At 37.8% G+C, this 17829-nt stretch overlaps 3 protein-coding genes, 1 long non-coding RNA gene and 2 pseudogenes across 7 annotated transcripts; 3 read left to right on the top strand and 3 right to left on the bottom strand.

Annotated features, from left to right (window-relative positions):
* Positions 1-776: 776 nt before the first annotated feature.
* Positions 777-4270, top strand: LOC106348558 (protein NRT1/ PTR FAMILY 1.1). Its single transcript, XM_048738965.1, has 4 exons — positions 777-1035; positions 1131-1348; positions 2546-3108; positions 3271-4270. Exons 1-4 carry the CDS (start codon positions 936-938, stop codon positions 4169-4171), a joined length of 1782 nt encoding a protein of 593 aa, XP_048594922.1. The 5' UTR covers positions 777-935; the 3' UTR covers positions 4172-4270.
* Positions 1780-5468, bottom strand: LOC106348584. Of its 2 annotated transcripts, XM_013788350.3 has the most exons (5): positions 5106-5450; positions 4875-5015; positions 4409-4571; positions 2189-2256; positions 1780-1973 (listed from the first exon to the last, which is right to left on the bottom strand). In XM_013788350.3, the coding sequence occupies exons 1-5, from the start codon at positions 5265-5267 to the stop codon at positions 1884-1886; spliced, it is 624 nt and encodes a 207-aa protein (XP_013643804.2). In that variant the 5' UTR covers positions 5268-5450; the 3' UTR covers positions 1780-1883. The 2 variants fall into 2 exon arrangements, with proteins under 2 accessions (XP_013643804.2, XP_022543578.1); XM_022687857.2 differs by lacking the exons at positions 1780-1973; positions 2189-2256 and having other exon boundaries at positions 4304-4571; positions 5106-5468.
* Positions 5469-5499: 31 nt separating this feature from the next.
* On the bottom strand, positions 5500-9699 carry LOC106348567 (malonate--CoA ligase). Of its 3 annotated transcripts, none has more exons than XM_048738966.1 (15): positions 9327-9699; positions 8879-9057; positions 8597-8779; positions 7931-8102; positions 7743-7828; positions 7452-7574; positions 7261-7368; positions 6977-7075; positions 6791-6883; positions 6615-6692; positions 6366-6552; positions 6200-6273; positions 5930-6109; positions 5797-5850; positions 5500-5712 (listed from the first exon to the last, which is right to left on the bottom strand). In XM_048738966.1, exons 1-15 carry the CDS (start codon positions 9439-9441, stop codon positions 5668-5670), a joined length of 1776 nt encoding a protein of 591 aa, XP_048594923.1. In that variant the 5' UTR covers positions 9442-9699; the 3' UTR covers positions 5500-5667. The 3 variants fall into 3 exon arrangements, with proteins under 3 accessions (XP_048594923.1, XP_048594924.1, XP_048594925.1); XM_048738967.1 differs by having other exon boundaries at positions 8888-9057; positions 9327-9697; XM_048738968.1 differs by lacking the exon at positions 9327-9699 and adding an exon at positions 9298-9316 and having other exon boundaries at positions 8888-9057.
* Positions 9700-10958: 1259 nt separating this feature from the next.
* Positions 10959-13273, top strand: LOC106367719 (annotated as a pseudogene).
* LOC106348549 overlaps positions 13184-17829 on the bottom strand; it is a 39737-nt pseudogene continuing 35091 nt past the window's right edge.
* LOC125577564 lies at positions 15569-16459 on the top strand. Its single transcript, XR_007315973.1, has 5 exons — positions 15569-15589; positions 15745-15843; positions 15931-16023; positions 16109-16205; positions 16313-16459. It is a non-coding gene; the product is annotated as an uncharacterized LOC125577564 (long non-coding RNA).

Below are 17829 nucleotides of genomic sequence, written 5' to 3' on the forward strand. Positions count from 1 at the left end.
TTGTTTTGGTCATTTCCAGCCTGTCTCTCATGCCCTATCGGCGATCTATTCCATCAGAGATGCCAAGATCAGCTATGTCACAAGCTCGTGTAACCTCATTGCCAATTTAATTGCAGTAAGTGTGACAAGAGATCAAAGGTATCAATCGTACGTCGCTAGGAATGGTCCTGCATGGTTAGCTACCCAGATTGGCCAGGAAGCATCAGCATGAAGGGCTCACGTAGAGCTTACGCTTTCTCTGGGTCTCTTTATCTCTGGTTTTCTTTTCTCCTACTGGAGTGTTGTTTTTTGGTTTTATCTATTTTGATTAGCTACATTGATCCTCCTCTCATCTTTTGATGGTGCTATGTTTTTTCAAAACTCTATAATGACAAAAAAAAAGACTTAGTTATCGTAGGTATATATTTAAATACACTCTGTTCGTTCTTTTTTTCTTCTCTTTGCTAACTCTCTCTGGTTAGTGTGTTTTGACGTCTCTTTTATTTATTTTTGACGTGATAACATGGATTAAGGAACATTGGAAGTTAGATGTAACTTATACTGTTTTTTATGATGAAAATATATACAAACATGTACCCACATTATTATAATTTTCAATGTTTTTTGTAAAATACTTGTGTTTTCCTGGCATTTTTGTTTCAGCCTGAATTTAGCTAGATATACGAAGAATGAAACCCCATACATATTTTTTAAAAAAATATTTCGATGAATTGATATAATATCTTTTTCTGTAGGTCCCATAATTATAATAATTCAATTTAATTTGCCTTGAAAAAAATATATTTTGTATCTCCCATTTATTATTGCGCGCACTCGTCGCAGAAACAGAGATTCCTAGCTGTCTAAACTGAACCATAAGATCGCATTAACTCAAAAGCTCTCACACAAAGACAAAGATCTTCTTCTCTCTCTCTCTCGGCTGAAAGGTAGTAACAATGGAGAACCCTCCAGATCAAACAGAGTCAAAGGAGATGATGCTTCAACCCAGAATCATAAGACCAAAGGGTGGACTTCTCACTATGCCCTTCATCATTGGTAATAAAAAACATTGCATCTCTCTCTGTCTTCTTGTCATTGGATCGCTTCTTGTTCTCTAAATGTCTTCTTCCTGTTGTTCTTGGTGGATAAAGCAAACGAGGGGTTCGAGAAAGTGGCGAGCTATGGATTGTTACAGAACATGATTCTTTATCTGATGAGTGATTACGGATTAGGACTTGTGAAAGGACAAAACGTGTTGTTCATGTGGGTCGCTGCTACTAACTTCATGCCTCTCGTTGGAGCTTTTCTCTCAGATTCTTATTTGGGTCGCTTTCTCACCATCTCCATTGCCTCTCTCTCCAGTTTCCTGGTAATTAAACTTCACCGCCGCTCAAAATATTTTCAGTTCAAGAACCGGTTTATGGTTCTTCTCATTTTCCGGTTTAATCCGATCTGTTTTCCGGTTTGATTTACATTAATTTACATCTTGTCCTTCGGGTTTGTAAAAGGTTTGTTTATACGTGTTTCTTGTCAATAGTACTGAGGGGATTTCAGGTTATTGTTTTTATAGTAAATTTGGAAATCACAAACCGGGATTTTCGGTTTAGATTGATTTGGGTGAAAGATGTAAACCAATAATTGGACTTTACTTTGCGTCGACAATTCAATAAAATCTAACAATCATATAATTAAGGTTCTTGGAATTAAATGGTACGAGGTTTTTCTAAAAGTAATTCTTTATTTATTAAAACTCTCGGTAGGGTAATTTGTTTTTACCAGCTGGTAAATTTCAGGGAATATTTTATATTTAGTATCATTTCCTGAATCACTAATAGCTGTTTATTTGTTGAAGTATACAACACTAAGGTTATATATATATATATATGTTCAGTAAATTTTCTATTTTAAGAGCTATGATTATGCTTTTGTAGAAGAAGCCTCTTTCCGTAAAGAGTCAAAATTTCCCACATGTTGCATGTGCCTCCCTGAAATTGCTGTCCAATAAATGAAACTAAAGCGATTTATTTTTTTAGTGCTTGTTTCCACAAAATTAAATCGTATATATATCAAAGTCGGTAAAATTAAGACAAAAAGCCAGGTATTCTGAAATGTCCATGTGATTATATCACAACAAGTCTTAAATATCCATAAAGAATATAAGTATCATTATCATCAATTTATTTATTTTTATAAAATTATGGTTGCTAACCTTGTGGTTGTGGTGGCCTTCTGACTTCTCTGGCGAATTGTGTGTGAATTCTGATAGTGAGTCATCCACTTGAGAAAAATGTAAATCGTGATATCAATTGATTTTAAAAATCTATAGCAATCATTCACCTCGTTCAATCATTTTCATAGAGAGCAATATGTTCCTTAAATTTGGATTCTTGCCCTTGGAAGTATTTTTCTGTAAAGACATCTACAGATTTTACGAAAGAAATGAACATAACATGTTTTACTAAGTTGTCATGCTAATAATGTAAATCACATATACATGAAATAATGTTTTTGAGTACTTGATAATATAAACTCTTTGTTAATGAATTTTTTGAATTGAACGTTACAGGGGATGATGGTTCTATGGCTAACGGCGATGTTACCACAAGTGAAGCCATCACCGTGTGTAGCATCTACCGTAACCAAGTGCAGTTCTACCGCAGCGACATCTTCTCAGTTGGCTCTTTTGTATTTCGCGTTTGGCCTTATATCGATTGGATCTGGTGGAATCAGGCCGTGTTCTCTAGCCTTTGGTGCTGATCAATTAGACAACAAAGAGAATCCCAAGAACGAGAGGGTTCTTGAGAGTTTCTTTGGTTGGTACTACGCTTCTTCATCGGTTGCTGTCTTGATCGCTTTCACTGTCATTGTTTACATTCAAGATCACTTGGGATGGCGAATAGGGTTTGGAGTCCCAGCGATTCTCATGCTACTGGCGAGTATCGTGTTTGTTTTCGCGTCTCCTCTCTATGTTAAACGCAAAGCGACCAAGAGTCTGTTCACTGGTTTAGCTCAAGTGGCTGTTGCTGCTTACGTGAACAGGAACTTAGTATTACCGGTTCATAATGACTCTTATGGCTGTTATTACCACCTGAACGATTCTGAACTTAAAGCTCCAAGTGATAAATTGAGGTAATATAAAATTAATTTATATATATATATATATATATATATATATATATTTGTTGGATTTTTTATGTCAGAATAAATTTTATATCGTTCTGGATTGGTTTAAGGAGTTTTTTTTTTTTTTTTTGGTTTAAGGAGTTTTGACAAAGTGTTGCAATTTTTTAGGTTTCTGAATAAAGCTTGTGTCATAAGAAACCGTGAGGAAGACATTGGTGCTGATGGTTTGGCCTTAAACCCATGGAGGCTCTGTACAACGGACCAAGTTGAGGAACTCAAGGCTTTGGTCAAGGTGATACCGGTATGGTCCACGGGGATAATGATGTCTATAAACGTGAGCCAGAACTCGTTTCAGTTGCTTCAAGCTAACTCCATGGATAGACGTTTGAGCGACCATTCAACCTTCAAAATCCCACCTGGATCTTTTGGCATGTTCACAATCATAGCCTTGATCTCATGGGTGGTTCTCTACGACCGTGCAATCCTCCCATTAGCTTCCAAGATCCGAGGCAAACCGGTTAGAATCAATGTCAAGATCAGAATGGGGTTAGGTCTATTCATATCCTTCCTAGCAATGGCGGTTTCCGCAACTGTTGAGCATTACCGAAGAAGAACCGCAATAAGCCAAGGACTTGCAAACAACGCCAACGCGACAGTGAACATCTCAGCGATGTGGCTCGTACCGCAGTATGTGCTTCACGGTTTGGCAGAGGCCTTAACCGGGATAGGACAGACGGAGTTTTTCTATACCGAGTTTCCTAAAAGCATGTCGAGCATTGCTGCTGCCTTGTTTGGTCTAGGAATGGCAGTGGCTAATATATTGGCTAGTGTGATCCTCAATGTGGTCAAGAATAGCTCAAAGAAGGGTGGAGAGAGCTGGATTGAAGATAATATCAACAAGGGTCATTATGATTATTACTATTGGGTTTTAGCCATCTTGAGCTTCGTTAATGTCATTTATTACATAGTGTGTAGCTGGTCGTATGGTCCCACGATGGACCAGTTGAGGAATGATAAGGTTAATGGTGTGAGAGGAGAAGAACAAGAAGAAGCTGTTAAATTAAACTAAAGATTCATGGTGTGTGTTATATAATCTAATATATTTGTATGCATGTAATTATAGTTATATATATTTGGATTTGGATTTAGGAAAGTGAGGATTATCTTAGTAGGTGTGTTTATTCCTTAGAGAAGCCACTACTGGTGTGTATGCCTAAGTTGGCTAACTCGATTATTCAAAATGGTAATTATGTTTAAATAGTAAGTTTAAATTTGAGAAAAAAATAAATAATAATTCAAAGCTTACTAAGATTAGAAGAAGCAGTGTGTTTGGCTTTGAGTACAAGTGGAGCCATCCACAACCTTCCTGTGGCTATGAGTTCTCCATCTCTTTCTCTTCTAATCTCAATCATAGATGATTTTAGCCTTCCATTGGTCCCCTTCACTCGTGCTTCTACCTCTACTTTTTCCTGCACATTTATCCTTATCTATATTAATTTTTTTTTTTTTAACACCACTTAAAATTTTGTTTCTAAATGATCGTTTTTGTAAGTTTTAGAGGATCATAGCAAGAATGTTGTCATAACCATAAACTGACTTTATTTTGGTTAGTAAAATTCATTATAAAACATATTTATATTGCAAGTTAGTAACTTTTTTCATCTTTATCTTATCTAATCTACTATTTACCAGGCAACAATGTTTTTTTTTTCTTACCATGCAACAATGTTAATTAACAACACGTGAGAAACAAAAGGACAGAGAATACGAACATGAATCTTGGCCGCTGAATAAAACGAAGCGTTGAGATCAACAGAAGAATGGAGTCCATCGCCGGTGGAGTAGACAGAAGCAGCACCGATCGCATCCATCACCGCCGTAATAGCTCCGGCGTGCCAAGTTCCATCATCTCCCTGAGAATCACATGATCATCATCTCTTCATTCATATACTAAAATTCACCAATGGTAGAAACAAAAAGGATTAAATATCTTTTTTTTATACCGCGACGCGATCCGTGACGAGTAGTTTACATCGTATGATTCCTTTTCCGACATGGATGAGTTCTAAGCCTTGTAAGATTAAAACCTCTATCTCGCTTAAACCGTTTCCTTGCGCCAACGCTTCTAGATACGTTGTGGTGTTTAGGATCGTTGAGTCTTCCATGTTTCGATCTTCGATGCGAATTGAGGATAAAACTCCGTTGAATATAATAGTATAGATTAGTTATTATTAATTACCATTTATACCCTTTGCGTTATTGCGTTTGTGATTACCTGATTGGCCAACGTCGCCTATTTTAAACTAAACGGTCGCATGTCGGAATCAGAAGACACTGGTCAACGCCAATCCTTTTCTAACTCGTTCTTCATGATTATGAGCAAAGTACAGAATCATATAAATAAATAAATTAAGATTTATTTCCAAATAGTTTGGTCTTGATTCCCTGACCTTGTTTAAGTCAACAACATAATATATAAAGGATATATATATTAATTTAATGCAAATGTGTATTACAATCAAAGAACAAAGAAGCAGATAAAGAGATCCATGTTTGTCTGAGAATCTACTCCTGATGATCCAGAGATTTCTTTAGCTCTTTTTTGTTCACCTGCAAACTCAAAAGTATGAGAATGATTCTTATTTACATCAAACAACACAATCTCATTCAGTAAAAAAAAGGCTCTTTAGTTACCTTTCCCATGGCGTTGCGAGGCAAGCTCTCCCATATCAGCAAACGGGTTGGTAGCTAGAAAAAGAAAATAAAAAGTATCGGTAAGATGGTGAATATTTTATCTTAGCTTGGTCAGTTTTTGTAAAGACACTACCTTGTAAGGAGCAAGTTTGTCTTTAGCCCAACCGCAGAGTTCTTCTAAGGTCATCACAGGTTTTGACTCTTCTTCTCTTTTCCTCTTTGCTCCAGTCTCTGCTACAATTATCGCTGTAACCGCTTCCCCATAGTCTTTGTCTGGCAACCCCAACACGCAACACTCTGCAACCGTTGGGTGCTGCATAACACAACACTCATAGATTCCAGTTTATGATCAAGTCCTCTCTGTTTAGTTATATCTAAAACTCAAATGGATGTTTGATGTTACCTCGAGTAGGGTTGATTCGATTTCTAAAGCAGACAACTTGTAACCTCCAACCTTCATAATATCAGCGCTAGTACCTGATCCGACAGCACCAGATAAGAGAACATGTCTCAAAGAGAAAGAAACACAAAGCAACTCATAAATTGTATGTTTGAATGTTTCTGCTTACGTCCGAGAATCACGTAATGTCCATCCTCATCAACTCGACCAGCATCCCCGGTCTTGAAGTATCCATCTTCCGTGAATGATTCTTTAGTAACTTGTGGAAGATTCCAGTACTCCTTGAACAAAGATGGGCTCTTTATACAGATCTCACCCACTCCATCCGTATCGTTTTCATCTTGTTCAATCTTAGCCTATAACGTATCTGAACATTAGTACCTTAGCTGTGTGACATTGGTTAAAAGATCTTACTGACCTCAACACCGGGAAGTGGTTTACCGACGGTACCTGCCTTCCGTGCACCACGTAAGGGGTTTGATATTGCCATTACAAACTATAAAATATCAATCAAAATCCAAATTAATCAGATTGAACTACTAAGAACAGTTATTTTTTTAAAGGAACCTAGGAGAGACAGGAAAAGCTAATTACCTCAGTCATGCCATATCGTTCCAAAAGACGATGACCGGTGATACTTTCCCACTGATGCAAGACCGGCCTAGGAAGAGCAGAGGAGCCAGACATCTGAAAAAAATGTATTTCATTACCAAACATGTAAGCACTTCTAAGGATATGTCTAAGGATTATGATGCGCTTCTCAGATGTTTGGTTGCTTACCATTAGGCGAAGCTTCTGCGCAGCAAAAGCGCTAGACTCTCTCGTTTCTTGATCCATTGCTTCATAACCTTGTATCAACCGAGTATACATGGTTGGAACCTGTATATCACAACATTCACTTTTTTTATACTAATTGAAAAAGCTAATTTATTATATATCTATCTCAACCTAAATCTTGATAAGAAACTGATCAAAACAGCCAACAAGACTATCTTATATGATGTTACACAACATTTTTGCTAGAGCATGTTTAAGGAATAAAAGTAAGAACAAGAAAGACTTACTCCAGTGAATACAGTTATGGCGTCGTTGGTTTTCTCATCATTCAACGGATATGATTCACGCCATCTGCGCCAGATTCCACTAACACTAAACTTGGGCAAAAACTCAACCTTCAAGGAGGAAAGCAAAACATCAATCACCAGCTTGTTATTTTGAAAGAGGTAACGGAAGCATATATGGATATATAAATTACCGAAGACCGGGCGTAAAGAGGGGCAAACAAAGCATTGAAAAGACCATGAACATGATGTAGTGGGAGGCAGTGGAGAAAGTGATCAGCAGATGTGTACTCCCAAGCTTCAGTTAGCATTATAACCTGCACACATTTACAAGCTTCTAAGTTACATCATCATTTCGTTTACCCACTAGTGCCCAGAAGAGATCACAATTGCTAACAGTTCAGTATATGCCAACACATCCTAATGCAGGGTTGAGTGGTTTTAAACATGACATGAGTTATATATGGAGGATTGAATATATATACCTGGGAGTTGATGCTTTTGTGGGTATGGACAACTCCTTTTGGTTTACCAGTTGTACCACTAGTGTACACGATCAATGCTGGATCATCTGCAAAGAAATAGACAGAACAGTGATGCTTGAATGTATGGTAGCAAATATTAAAACAACAGCCTTAAATATAGTTCCCATATCAAGTATATACCATCTTACCTAGAAGTTTATCTTCTCCTTCAAAGCTGTCATCTTGAAACTGATTGTGAGTAATAGTTTCCGAAGTTGAGTTAACAACAGGGGGAATCAGATGAAATCTAGCGTCACTCTTTGCTGCTATAGTTTTCATAGTTTCACTGTGGTCCTCCGTGCTCAATAACACAGATATATCCTAGAAACCAAAGACAACAAGCTAACAAAAATGTCCTGATTTTAAAACATGAATGTGTTAAAGCTGATCATCTCTGTAGAAAGGACTACAAAATCTCAAGCAAAGTAAACAATGAATCCAAGCCACACTAAAAATAGGAAGCAAAATAGATTTTTCAACACATAATCTTGCAGAGAAGGAATCACATTGTGTTTCACTATGGTCCTCCGTGCTCAACAACACAGATATGTCCTATAAACCAAAGACAACAAGATTATAGCCCTAGAAAATGTGAACACGTATATTCACAGCGTTAACAGTAGCACAAAAAACAAACTCATTTTGCTAAGCTTGAATGTGGTACAAGACAGAGCCAACCAAGAAAACCTAACCATTCAAGTACCTTTCTACTGAGCAAGGACTACAACTAGCAGGTAGGCTCAAAATCTCAAGCAAAGTGAACAATAAATTTAAACCATACGAAAAATAGCAAGGCAAAAAGATTTTCATATTACCGAATTATTCATGACATATAAGAGTTCAGCCTCTGGATAGCTGAGTGCAAGTGGAACTGCCACGCCACCACTAAACCAAGTCCCAAGTACTCCTGCAACAAACTCAGCTGATGGTTTCGCCACAATTCCAACTCTAGCTCCTTGTAGACTACCAAACCCATCACACCTCCTACTTTCACCTCCCTAAGGACAATGCAAAGAAAAGATAATTTAAATAAAGAAAATAAAACAAATTGGGATAGGTTACAAGTAGAAATAGCAACAAAAATTCAAACAGATCACCATATATACATTTTTAGTATCTTCCTTGTGGAACAACTTAGAGATTGTAAAGGCAGAAGATGTAAGCTGGCTATAAGAGTAACTCTTTCCATCGGCTTTAATAGCTATCCTATCAGAGGCATTAGACCCTTCCGAAAAAGCTGCTTTAAACACTTCCATGAGTGAACCACACTGTGAAGCTGCATCATTGATTACATATAAATATAATCAATCAACAAAGTGATGTTCAGACAACAGATCCAAATAAATGAATATAAGACTGTATTATTTATTCCTAGGCGTGTTGCTAAAAATTTCAATAATTAATTCAGATCAAAAATAACGGAAAGCAAGAATCTTTAAGACATTTCGTCGAACATGTAACATGCGTCAGAAACACGCTTCCAAACCGAACAAAAGAACAGCCAGATCATAGTTACCGGGAAGATTCGGAGAAAACAAAATTTACAGAAGAGATGGTTAGGTGGCTGGAAGAATCGAGGAAGACGATGACGATTGGAGTTGTGGAGCAGAGGAGAGTTAATGAAAGACAAGTAGTTGAAACGCTTTAATGTTGCTGTCATTGTTTTTAGGTTCTGTAGTAATGTGTAGTTGCGGTGAGCGACTGTTCTAAGTTCTCAACACTTGTCTTGCAGAGAAGGAATCGCATTGTGTTTGAGTGTACTAACACTTCATCTGAAGAGATAGTTGGGCCTATGATCCATGGATCACATGCAAGATATAAGTCTAATGCTCTCAAAGATAGGAGATGGGTCACAAGGTGGCTTTTCAAGGTAGAGGAGGATGTAACAGAGTGTCAAACAGAATTAGTAAGGAAGCTGTGTCTTTTCAGAGTATTAAATGCTCCTCATTTATATTATTCTGTTGTGCCAAATTAGATAAACTCTTTTGTGGATAATGAATGATAAACGTTATGCGTAATGATCTTGGTTAATGGAAAGTACGAAGTTTGAGCTAAAAAAAAAAAAAATTTCTTTTTTTTTTTTGACATCTGGAAATTTTATTTATGGATCAGAGCCTAAATGGGCAAAGCCCTACACAGTACAAACATAAGGCCCAAATAGAAGGCTCAAATCTATATTATTAAAGTAGAATACTTCTTATAAATCTGCCCCTAAATTTTCCTATTAATTATAAAACATTCCATTCTTTTTTTATATTGTTTTTTAAATTATTTTAAATGTTTTTCGAAAATGAAAAGCCCAACCAATTTGCTACTTATATTTTCGTTTTTAAGCCCGTTAAGTCGTTTTAAATTCTATTTTGTACTCAAAGATTTACGAAATCAAATAAAATAAAAAGAAGATCCCCTAATTTGAAGAACACGCAGAAAAATATTTTAACTGTTTGACATGGTTTCCAAAAACTAATATTAAAATATAGAGAGATTCGATTTTAAAGAGAAGATCTCCCAACTTTCTCCCCAAGTTTCTCCTAAAACTTAACACCTCGCTTTGAATCTGATCAATATTATAAATAGGCAACACCGATTTCCTATTCATACCCACACCTTCGAACAAACCAACCGGATCTACGTAGGATAATATAGGACAAACATTTTATTTTAATAATAATTAAAAAATAAAGAAGACAATATTATAAAATTTGACTATAAACAAATAAAAAATCTATTAAAATATAAATTCGACAAATATTTATTAATTTAAATGAAATTTTAAAAAGAAACGATCCCGCGTTTTGAAAGCGCGGGTCAAAATCTAGTTTACATTAAAACTATAGACCAAAGGCCCATAGGAGAAACCCGTAGGGGAAGTTGTCGAGTAAGTCCACCACGTGTTCGACTGCCCTGCAGTCAATGGACACGCGTCAAGACTCGACCGACGCACTTCCTCCGGCGAAAGAGAAGCGGCGCGATGGAGATCCACCGACAGCGGATGCAAATCGATGAAAACCCGATCAACTGATCAGTTTTCACAGAGCTAAATCGCCCACCAGATCCACGATTCAGAGGAGATAACAATCGACTTCAATCGAGCCATACACCATCAATTTTCCAATAAACTCTAGTCATCTTTAAAGATAAAGGAGAGCCCGGAGATGAATAAGCCTCACTCAGAAAATGAAAGAACAGCCGAGGTTTAGTAAGGAGAGTCAATCGAGCGGAAGAGCAGCGAGAACCGCAGATCGAACTAACCGGGAAGATCCCGGTGGAGAGCTGCCGTCAACACCAAGAAAGGTGTGACACGGAAACAGTAGCCAGCCGTCCATTCCAAAAAGAAAGGTAAGGACGCCGGAGTCAAAACCGACAGACCAGCGAAGGACAAGTACGTTGTCGGAACAAAAAACCGGCCGGATGCACCGATGCCGGAAAAGAAGCTCTAGCAAAGCGATCGAGCAACTGAAGTTGTTCTCTCTCTCTAAAAGATTTTGAAGAGATAAGAGAGAGAGAACTCCGACGGAAATTCTATTCATATATAAAAATAAAATGTTAATAGTATGGCAAATTGAAAGTTTTGTAGCTTTGAATAAAAAATTGAATTTGGAAAATCACCTTAAATGTAAAACAAATAAAATATCTCATCGTCCTATACTACTACTGCCCCTCGTTCCCTCCAAAATCATTCTCTCTCTCTCTCTCTCTCTCCATTTTGAAAATTCATTTTCCAGGAAAAAAAAAAACCGTTTGGTTTCCGGGAAAAACTCTGGATCATCGTTCCGCCGATCACGCTCAAATCGTCACACCCCAAAATCGATTGATAACTTCGCCGCCGCGTCAGAGAAGAGCCCTAGAGAGCTCGTTTTCACCAAACTAGAGTTATCTCTCTTTCCCTCCGATGACCTCTCGGTATTGTGAACTTCTTTCAATCCAGAAGATGTTAGATCGATCACTATCTATTAAGAACTAAGTTGCTTGATGGATGATTCAGAATCTTGTGCTAAAACACTATCTTGATTTCTTGATTGCTCTCTAATTTTGAAGCGGAGAGAGGGAAGGTAACAACAACACAGATCATCAGGAAGGCGTTACAGGGAGGAAGCAGAAACGATGTCGCTGCAGGCAGTCTAAATGCTTGAAACTGTAAGCTTGTTTCAGCTTCAGTGACTAATTAGTATTGTGTTGAAATTGAGTAAAAGCTTTAGAGAGTTTCCTTCAGATTACAACACTTTGAGATATGTTGAACTGATTGGTTATTTAGGTACTGTGACTGCTTTGCGTCAGGAGTGTTATGTAACGACTGTGATTGTGCTGATTGTCACAACAACACTGACAACTCTTACCTCAGAGAAGCAGCTGTTTTGAATTTACTAGATCGTAATCCAAATGCATTCAACGGAAAGCCTCCCAGCTTCCTAATTAACAAGCAGGTATGTTCTTCAAGTCCTCCTACCACTTTGTGAAACTGAGGATGATCTGTGCTTTGTATTCTAGTATAAGGCTGCAGCTGATACTAAACATGGACTGCTTTCGAGAGGCTGCAAATGCAAAAGAACCAAGTGCCTGAAGAAGTACTGTGAATGCTTTCAAGCTAATGCTCTGTGCTCTTACAACTGTAAATGCATCAACTGCGAGAATGTCAGTGCTCTAGGAGCTACTAACAGACACAACGTCGGCTTTAATACTCCTGATAGTTTGATTTGTGCTCCTCAGAGTTCCCTACAGGTATAACGGAGGAGGAGAAGATACAGAGAGTTGTTACTGAGGCAAGTGAACTATACTCTACCTGTTTCAGAAAGTATGCACTGTTAATACTCATTATCATTTTGTCTGGAATAGCAGTGGAATTCGTGTCCAGCTCCTTTAAGTTCGATGCCTGACAATTACGTTCTTGATTCTCTGGAGTCCCCTATGTATAGCTCTCCTAAACTCCCTTACAGGTACGCTTTTAGCCTTTCCTCCTACAATGATATTTCCTCTTTCTTCACCTTATTGTCAACTGCATTTTGTTGTGACATTAGAAAGAAAAGGTCACGGCTAGGATGTACCACTCCCAAACTTGTTCCAGACTTGGGGGATCTAAGATCGCTTCTCTTAGCAGCATCTGAATCTGCTACAGCCAATGCAGGTATATTAGCTCTACCATTCTGTATTCCTTTAAAATCTATCGACTATTAGCAGTCAACATCCCAGTGTTGGAGCTGCAATCAGGTTTACAAGACAAGAACAGCATATGCATAAAGCCTGATGATAAGGAGCTATGGAATGAGTCTGAGAGCGGTATTGTGGAAGAAGAAGACATACAATCCTGTGGAAGATTGATCCAACTGATTGATGCTCAATACAATGACGAGGTGGATCCCCAAACCAAGACAATTTTCCCTGAAAGAGATGCATACATGGAGCAGGAAAGAGCAGTGCTTGAAACTTTCAGAGACTGCCTCCACAAGTACATGAAGGTTGGATTCAAGAAAGGTACTAACTACTACCACTTTTAGTTTCTATTTTGTGAGCTGAACTGTTATTACCCATGAAGCAGAGAGACAAATCAACAAGTCTTAAACATTAAACTCACAAATCGAAACCACATATTAATAATGGAACTACAAGAGCCATCTCATTCCCACATAGCAACTTCCATGAACCCATCCTCAGTTGCACATCTCTGAACATCCCATTAGAGTTAAACCCACAAACCACTCTCCTTTATTCGACACGGCAATGAGTCCAGCGAACCCTTCGTCGAGCCGATGCTTGATGACGTAATCAACCGCCTCTGTAGCCCAACTCCTTTGTACTCCATAACAGCCGACACGTCACGCGCCAGCGTCGACCTTATGATGGCTTCTCCTTCTCCGGTGCACGAAACTCCGCAAAGCTCAGACGCATACGTCCCTGCTCCTATCAGCGGCGAGTCTCCTATCCTTCCCATCATCTTGTTCATCAGACCACCGGTTGATGTCCCGGCGGCGCACCTTCCTTCTCTGTCCACCACCACGCATCCTACTGTCTCCGGCGCGTAAATGCTGATCGGAAGTCCGTTCATCTGGAGTGGACTGTCGTTTACGGCGGCGCCGGCGCATCCTATCAGTGGGACCCGGTAATCAAACTGGAAACAAACAAACGAATAAAAAGTTGTAAGAAAAGAACACTGACCACACGATTAAAGTCACGTGCGGTGAATAAATGAAACGGTGGAGATTAAGTCAAATTTTATATACCAAGATGGAGTTGGCTTCTTTGGCCAGCTTGAGCATCCCCACGTTGTCTTCCGTGACGAAGTACTCGTTGTCCACCGTTTCAACTCCCTAACAAAAACCAAATCGATTTCGGTTAACGCGGGGAACTTAAACCGAGCGGTTAAGAATTAAAAAGGTGGAGGGGTAAAAGAGTAAAATACCTGTTTGCGGGCGAACTCCTCCGCGCCGGAGAAAGCAAGGTAAGAGTGGGGAGATTTGTCCATGACGAGACGAGCAAGAGATATCGGGTTCTTCACGGTGGTGATCCCCGAAACGGCGCCGCATCGTCTCTTCGTACCGTCCATAATGCTCGCTTCCATCTCAACCGTTCCATTCTCCGTCAAAGCAGATCCACGGCCTGAGTTAAACAGAGGATCTGTCTCCAATTCTCTCACCTGTTTAAAATAAATCGTTATAACCAAAAAAAAAAACATAAATCAAATATCGAAAGAGAGGTGAAATAATATTATGAGACAAGGGAGATACGTACGACGAGCTCAACGACGTCAATGGCGGAGACATTGGAGCGTAAAGCTGCTATGCCTAGGTTTGAGACAGCGAGTCAAAAGCTGTTTGGCCTGTTCTTGTCTTTCGACGGGAAGGTTAGGGTCGATTCCGGCGCCACCGTGTACTGCGATTGCCCATCTGCCCATTTTTTTTTTCTTTGTTGTTTAAACCTCTCTCTGTTGTTACAATGTATCTCACACAGTTTGATTGATTAATCCGAGTTTGATGGGAGAAGGAAAGAGTAGCATTGGGTCCTTTATAGACCCTTGCGAGGAAAGATGGGTCAGCGTCTGCTCATTGCATTTATCTCAGTTTTATGTTTTTTATAGTTAATTAATCTTTTTAATTTCTCCCTATTTCTTACCTTTTAACAAACAATTTTTTTTTGTAATTGTTTGTTTCCTTTCTGTCAAACATATCTTTTTTAATCAAATAAATAACTACCATTCAGAATACGGGTGGCACTATTAAAGCATTAATAGTAATTATGATATCTTTGATCGTATTATTATTAACAAAATTGTTTTCTGAATATGAAAACTGTAAAGTTTAGTGATCATTGTTTAGATTATATATTGATCTTTAAGATTAAATATTACGGTAGGTTTACTGACATCTGCCAAGATGAAAACGTTATTCAGCTGAAATACTTAATATCGTAGGTAGGTGCAAATTGTATTCCACACAACCCAAAAAATTTAAAACCGAAACAAAAGTAGTCCTTGGACCTTGAAAGTCTTGAGTTGGATTCCACCTCAGTTAGTTTTATGACATGTATGAAGCGAGCGGAGTAGTGGTTATTATGAATGTTTATATATGGTCTCGATTTCATTTTGTCATATTATTACACCATTGCGCCGAACATAGATCAATTTTAAATGATACAAACTGTTTTGAAGGAAATAACTAATTAATTCTCACAACTTGAAAGAAATAGATTACAACTCCAACTTGGCACGCAATTTCCCGATTTGTTTGAATATATAACTGCCTTTCTTCCCCCGTGTTTCCTCTTATTTTTATCTAATATACGGGATCTAATATATAACCGAGAGGGTCATCGTTGAGGTATATATATCTATGTCTCTTGAATTGGTCATTGTTACCTTATCTGGCTATTGAAATCCAACATTGGTTTGTTTTTGAAAACTCTCTCCCCTCCTTTTTCAAGTATCAGTGGCTCATTTGTGCAGCCTCTGATCTTTGTTTCTGGGTTTCTACAGATTCTCTTGGTTTTGAAGATCATTCTTACTCTTTGATGCTTTTACTACACAGAAGCTCATAGGAAATATGGTGGAATTGGAACTCTTCTTGTGATCAAGGTCTGCCATTGAGCATAAGATTAATCTTGCTTTGTTTCTTGTGTTTTTGTTTAATCAAAGTTTGCTTTCTGTGTTTTGATTTTTCAGGTCTCTCCTGAATCAGCAAGCCAATTTGGAGAACTGGTGGCAGATCCAGTTACTAATGAGCTGCTTCATTACACCGAGAAACCCGAAACTTTTGTATGTACATATCACTGAGATGACTCAGATTTTTATCATCTCCAAGATTTGATTCTAATGTTTTTCTTTAATCTTGGAAACTCAGGTCAGTGACCGTATTAACTGCTGTGTTTATGTATTTACACCTGACATTTTTACTGCCATAAGACTAAGAGATGTTTCCTCTCAAAGGAAAGACACAGGTAAAAAACAAGTACAAAGATCTTACAACATAATGTATATGTTTTCTTCTCTTATTAGTATACATATTCAAAAGCCCTCTCATTCTTGTTCTTTTTCTCTGTCTTAGCAATTCTGAGACGTGTTTCCAGCTTTGAAGCTCTTCAACAGGCAACAAGGTTTGTCTGTCTGTCTCTTGTCTGCGTGTCTCTTCATACATAACTGAATAGCCTTTTTAACTGAATAGCCTTCTTATATGATATGTTTTCACCCTTTAGAAAAAAAAAAATTTAAGAAACTCTAAGAGGTTCTCCCATTGGACCATGAGAAAAATTAATTACACTAACAAAGGTTCTAAATTTTCAAATCACACAATTAATTATTAAATTATTCATTAGAGCCCATAATAGGCTCTAACCATTGGAGTTGCTCTTAGATATTGTGGATTAGACTCCAAAAAGAGCATGACAATAAGACAAAAAGTTTAGTTTTGAATGACAAGGCCATCTGGGGTGGTGGCGCAGTTGGCTAGCGCGTAGTTCTCATAGCTTCTGAGTGATCCTGAGATCGAGAGTTCGAACCTCTCTCCCCCATTTTTTTTATGTCAAATCCATTATCCATATGTTTTGAGAAAATTTGTGTTGTTTTCTCAGAGTCTCTATTAGATTCCTTATCAATACAACTGGCCCAAAACTAGTCATCAAAACCATATATATTGTATTTCTAGTTTTAGCCCTTGGTAAGCCCATCAGGTTCGACTGCTTTCCCCCCCCCTCCCCCTCTCTCCTTCATTAACGACGAAGTGGGTCATTGGTCATGTCATGGTCATGAATGCATCACGAAGCAATTATTCGAGAGGATAAGTTAGTACAATGATGAAGAAAAAAAAACTAAAACATTAGGATATTGGTACCCATCTAGATCATTTGAAAAGATCCACATATCATCACTTGAAAACTCCACGATATGGTGTATACTTTATATAAAGCTCATTCGTAATACTTATCCCTTCAATTCTCTCACATGTTCCCTAAGTTCCATTCGTATAAGTTTGTCCCTACAACTACAAATACACATTCATAGGGATGGCATCACATCAGTAACGTTTAAATCATTAATCGCTGATTTTCTTATGCAGTCTGTTCTTTTTTATTCAGTTATAGTTTAAAGATATTTTTGAGTCGCTCAAAAGCTCTTCTTGAGTGTTGAACAATAAATAATGATTGGGTTGTGCAAAGAAAAGAAAAGGCTTTGATTTATATAGAGATCTACATGCAATGCCATGTGTGCACATGATAAACTTAAGAGCGAATGAGACTGTGTGGCAATGCCATTTTTAATATTTTGACGTGAAGAGAAAGGGATAGGATAGAACCCCACCAGTGTTAAAGGAATTCACATGGAATTTCTCGTTAATTAATTATCTTTGTTACTATTCATTTCATAATTATTCCTTGAGGAATTTTGCAAAAGCACCTTTTTCTTTGATTTATCATATTGTTCCTTCTCTATGCCATTTATCATCTACTATGATTGATGCCTTACATCGTTTTCCTACGACAATAAATCAATCAATTTTTTTATTTTATTTTTTTTGAAAAAGAAATCAAGTTTTTCTTGGAGTTTAGCATATTGAATTAGCATTAT

Source organism: Brassica napus, chromosome A1 (assembly GCF_020379485.1).
Source record: "Brassica napus cultivar Da-Ae chromosome A1, Da-Ae, whole genome shotgun sequence".
Taxonomy (NCBI): domain Eukaryota; kingdom Viridiplantae; phylum Streptophyta; class Magnoliopsida; order Brassicales; family Brassicaceae; genus Brassica; species Brassica napus.

Bases quoted from the DNA above. Each gene is read 5' to 3' on its own strand.
- LOC106348558 (XM_048738965.1), top strand. From the start codon at position 936: ATGGAGAACCCTCCAGATCAAACAGAGTCAAAGGAGATGATGCTTCAA. The intron at 1,349-2,545 runs GTAATTAAACTT...TGAACGTTACAG, and splicing joins CCTCTCTCTCCAGTTTCCTG to GGGATGATGGTTCTATGGCT. The intron at 3,109-3,270 runs GTAATATAAAAT...GCAATTTTTTAG, and splicing joins GCTCCAAGTGATAAATTGAG to GTTTCTGAATAAAGCTTGTG.
- LOC106348584 (XM_013788350.3), bottom strand. From the start codon at position 5,267: ATGGAAGACTCAACGATCCTAAACACCACAACGTATCTAGAAGCGTTG. The intron at 4,572-4,874 runs GTTCGTATTCTC...ATAAATGTGCAG, and splicing joins ATTCAGCGGCCAAGATTCAT to GAAAAAGTAGAGGTAGAAGC. The intron at 1,974-2,188 runs GTTAGCAACCAT...TTTATTGGACAG, and splicing joins AAGGCCACCACAACCACAAG to CAATTTCAGGGAGGCACATG.
- LOC106348567 (XM_048738966.1), bottom strand. From the start codon at position 9,441: ATGACAGCAACATTAAAGCGTTTCAACTACTTGTCTTTCATTAACTCT. The intron at 8,103-8,596 runs GTAATATGAAAA...TTTGGTTTCTAG, and splicing joins TATATGTCATGAATAATTCG to GATATATCTGTGTTATTGAG. The intron at 5,713-5,796 runs GTAACTAAAGAG...TTGAGTTTGCAG, and splicing joins CTCGCAACGCCATGGGAAAG to GTGAACAAAAAAGAGCTAAA.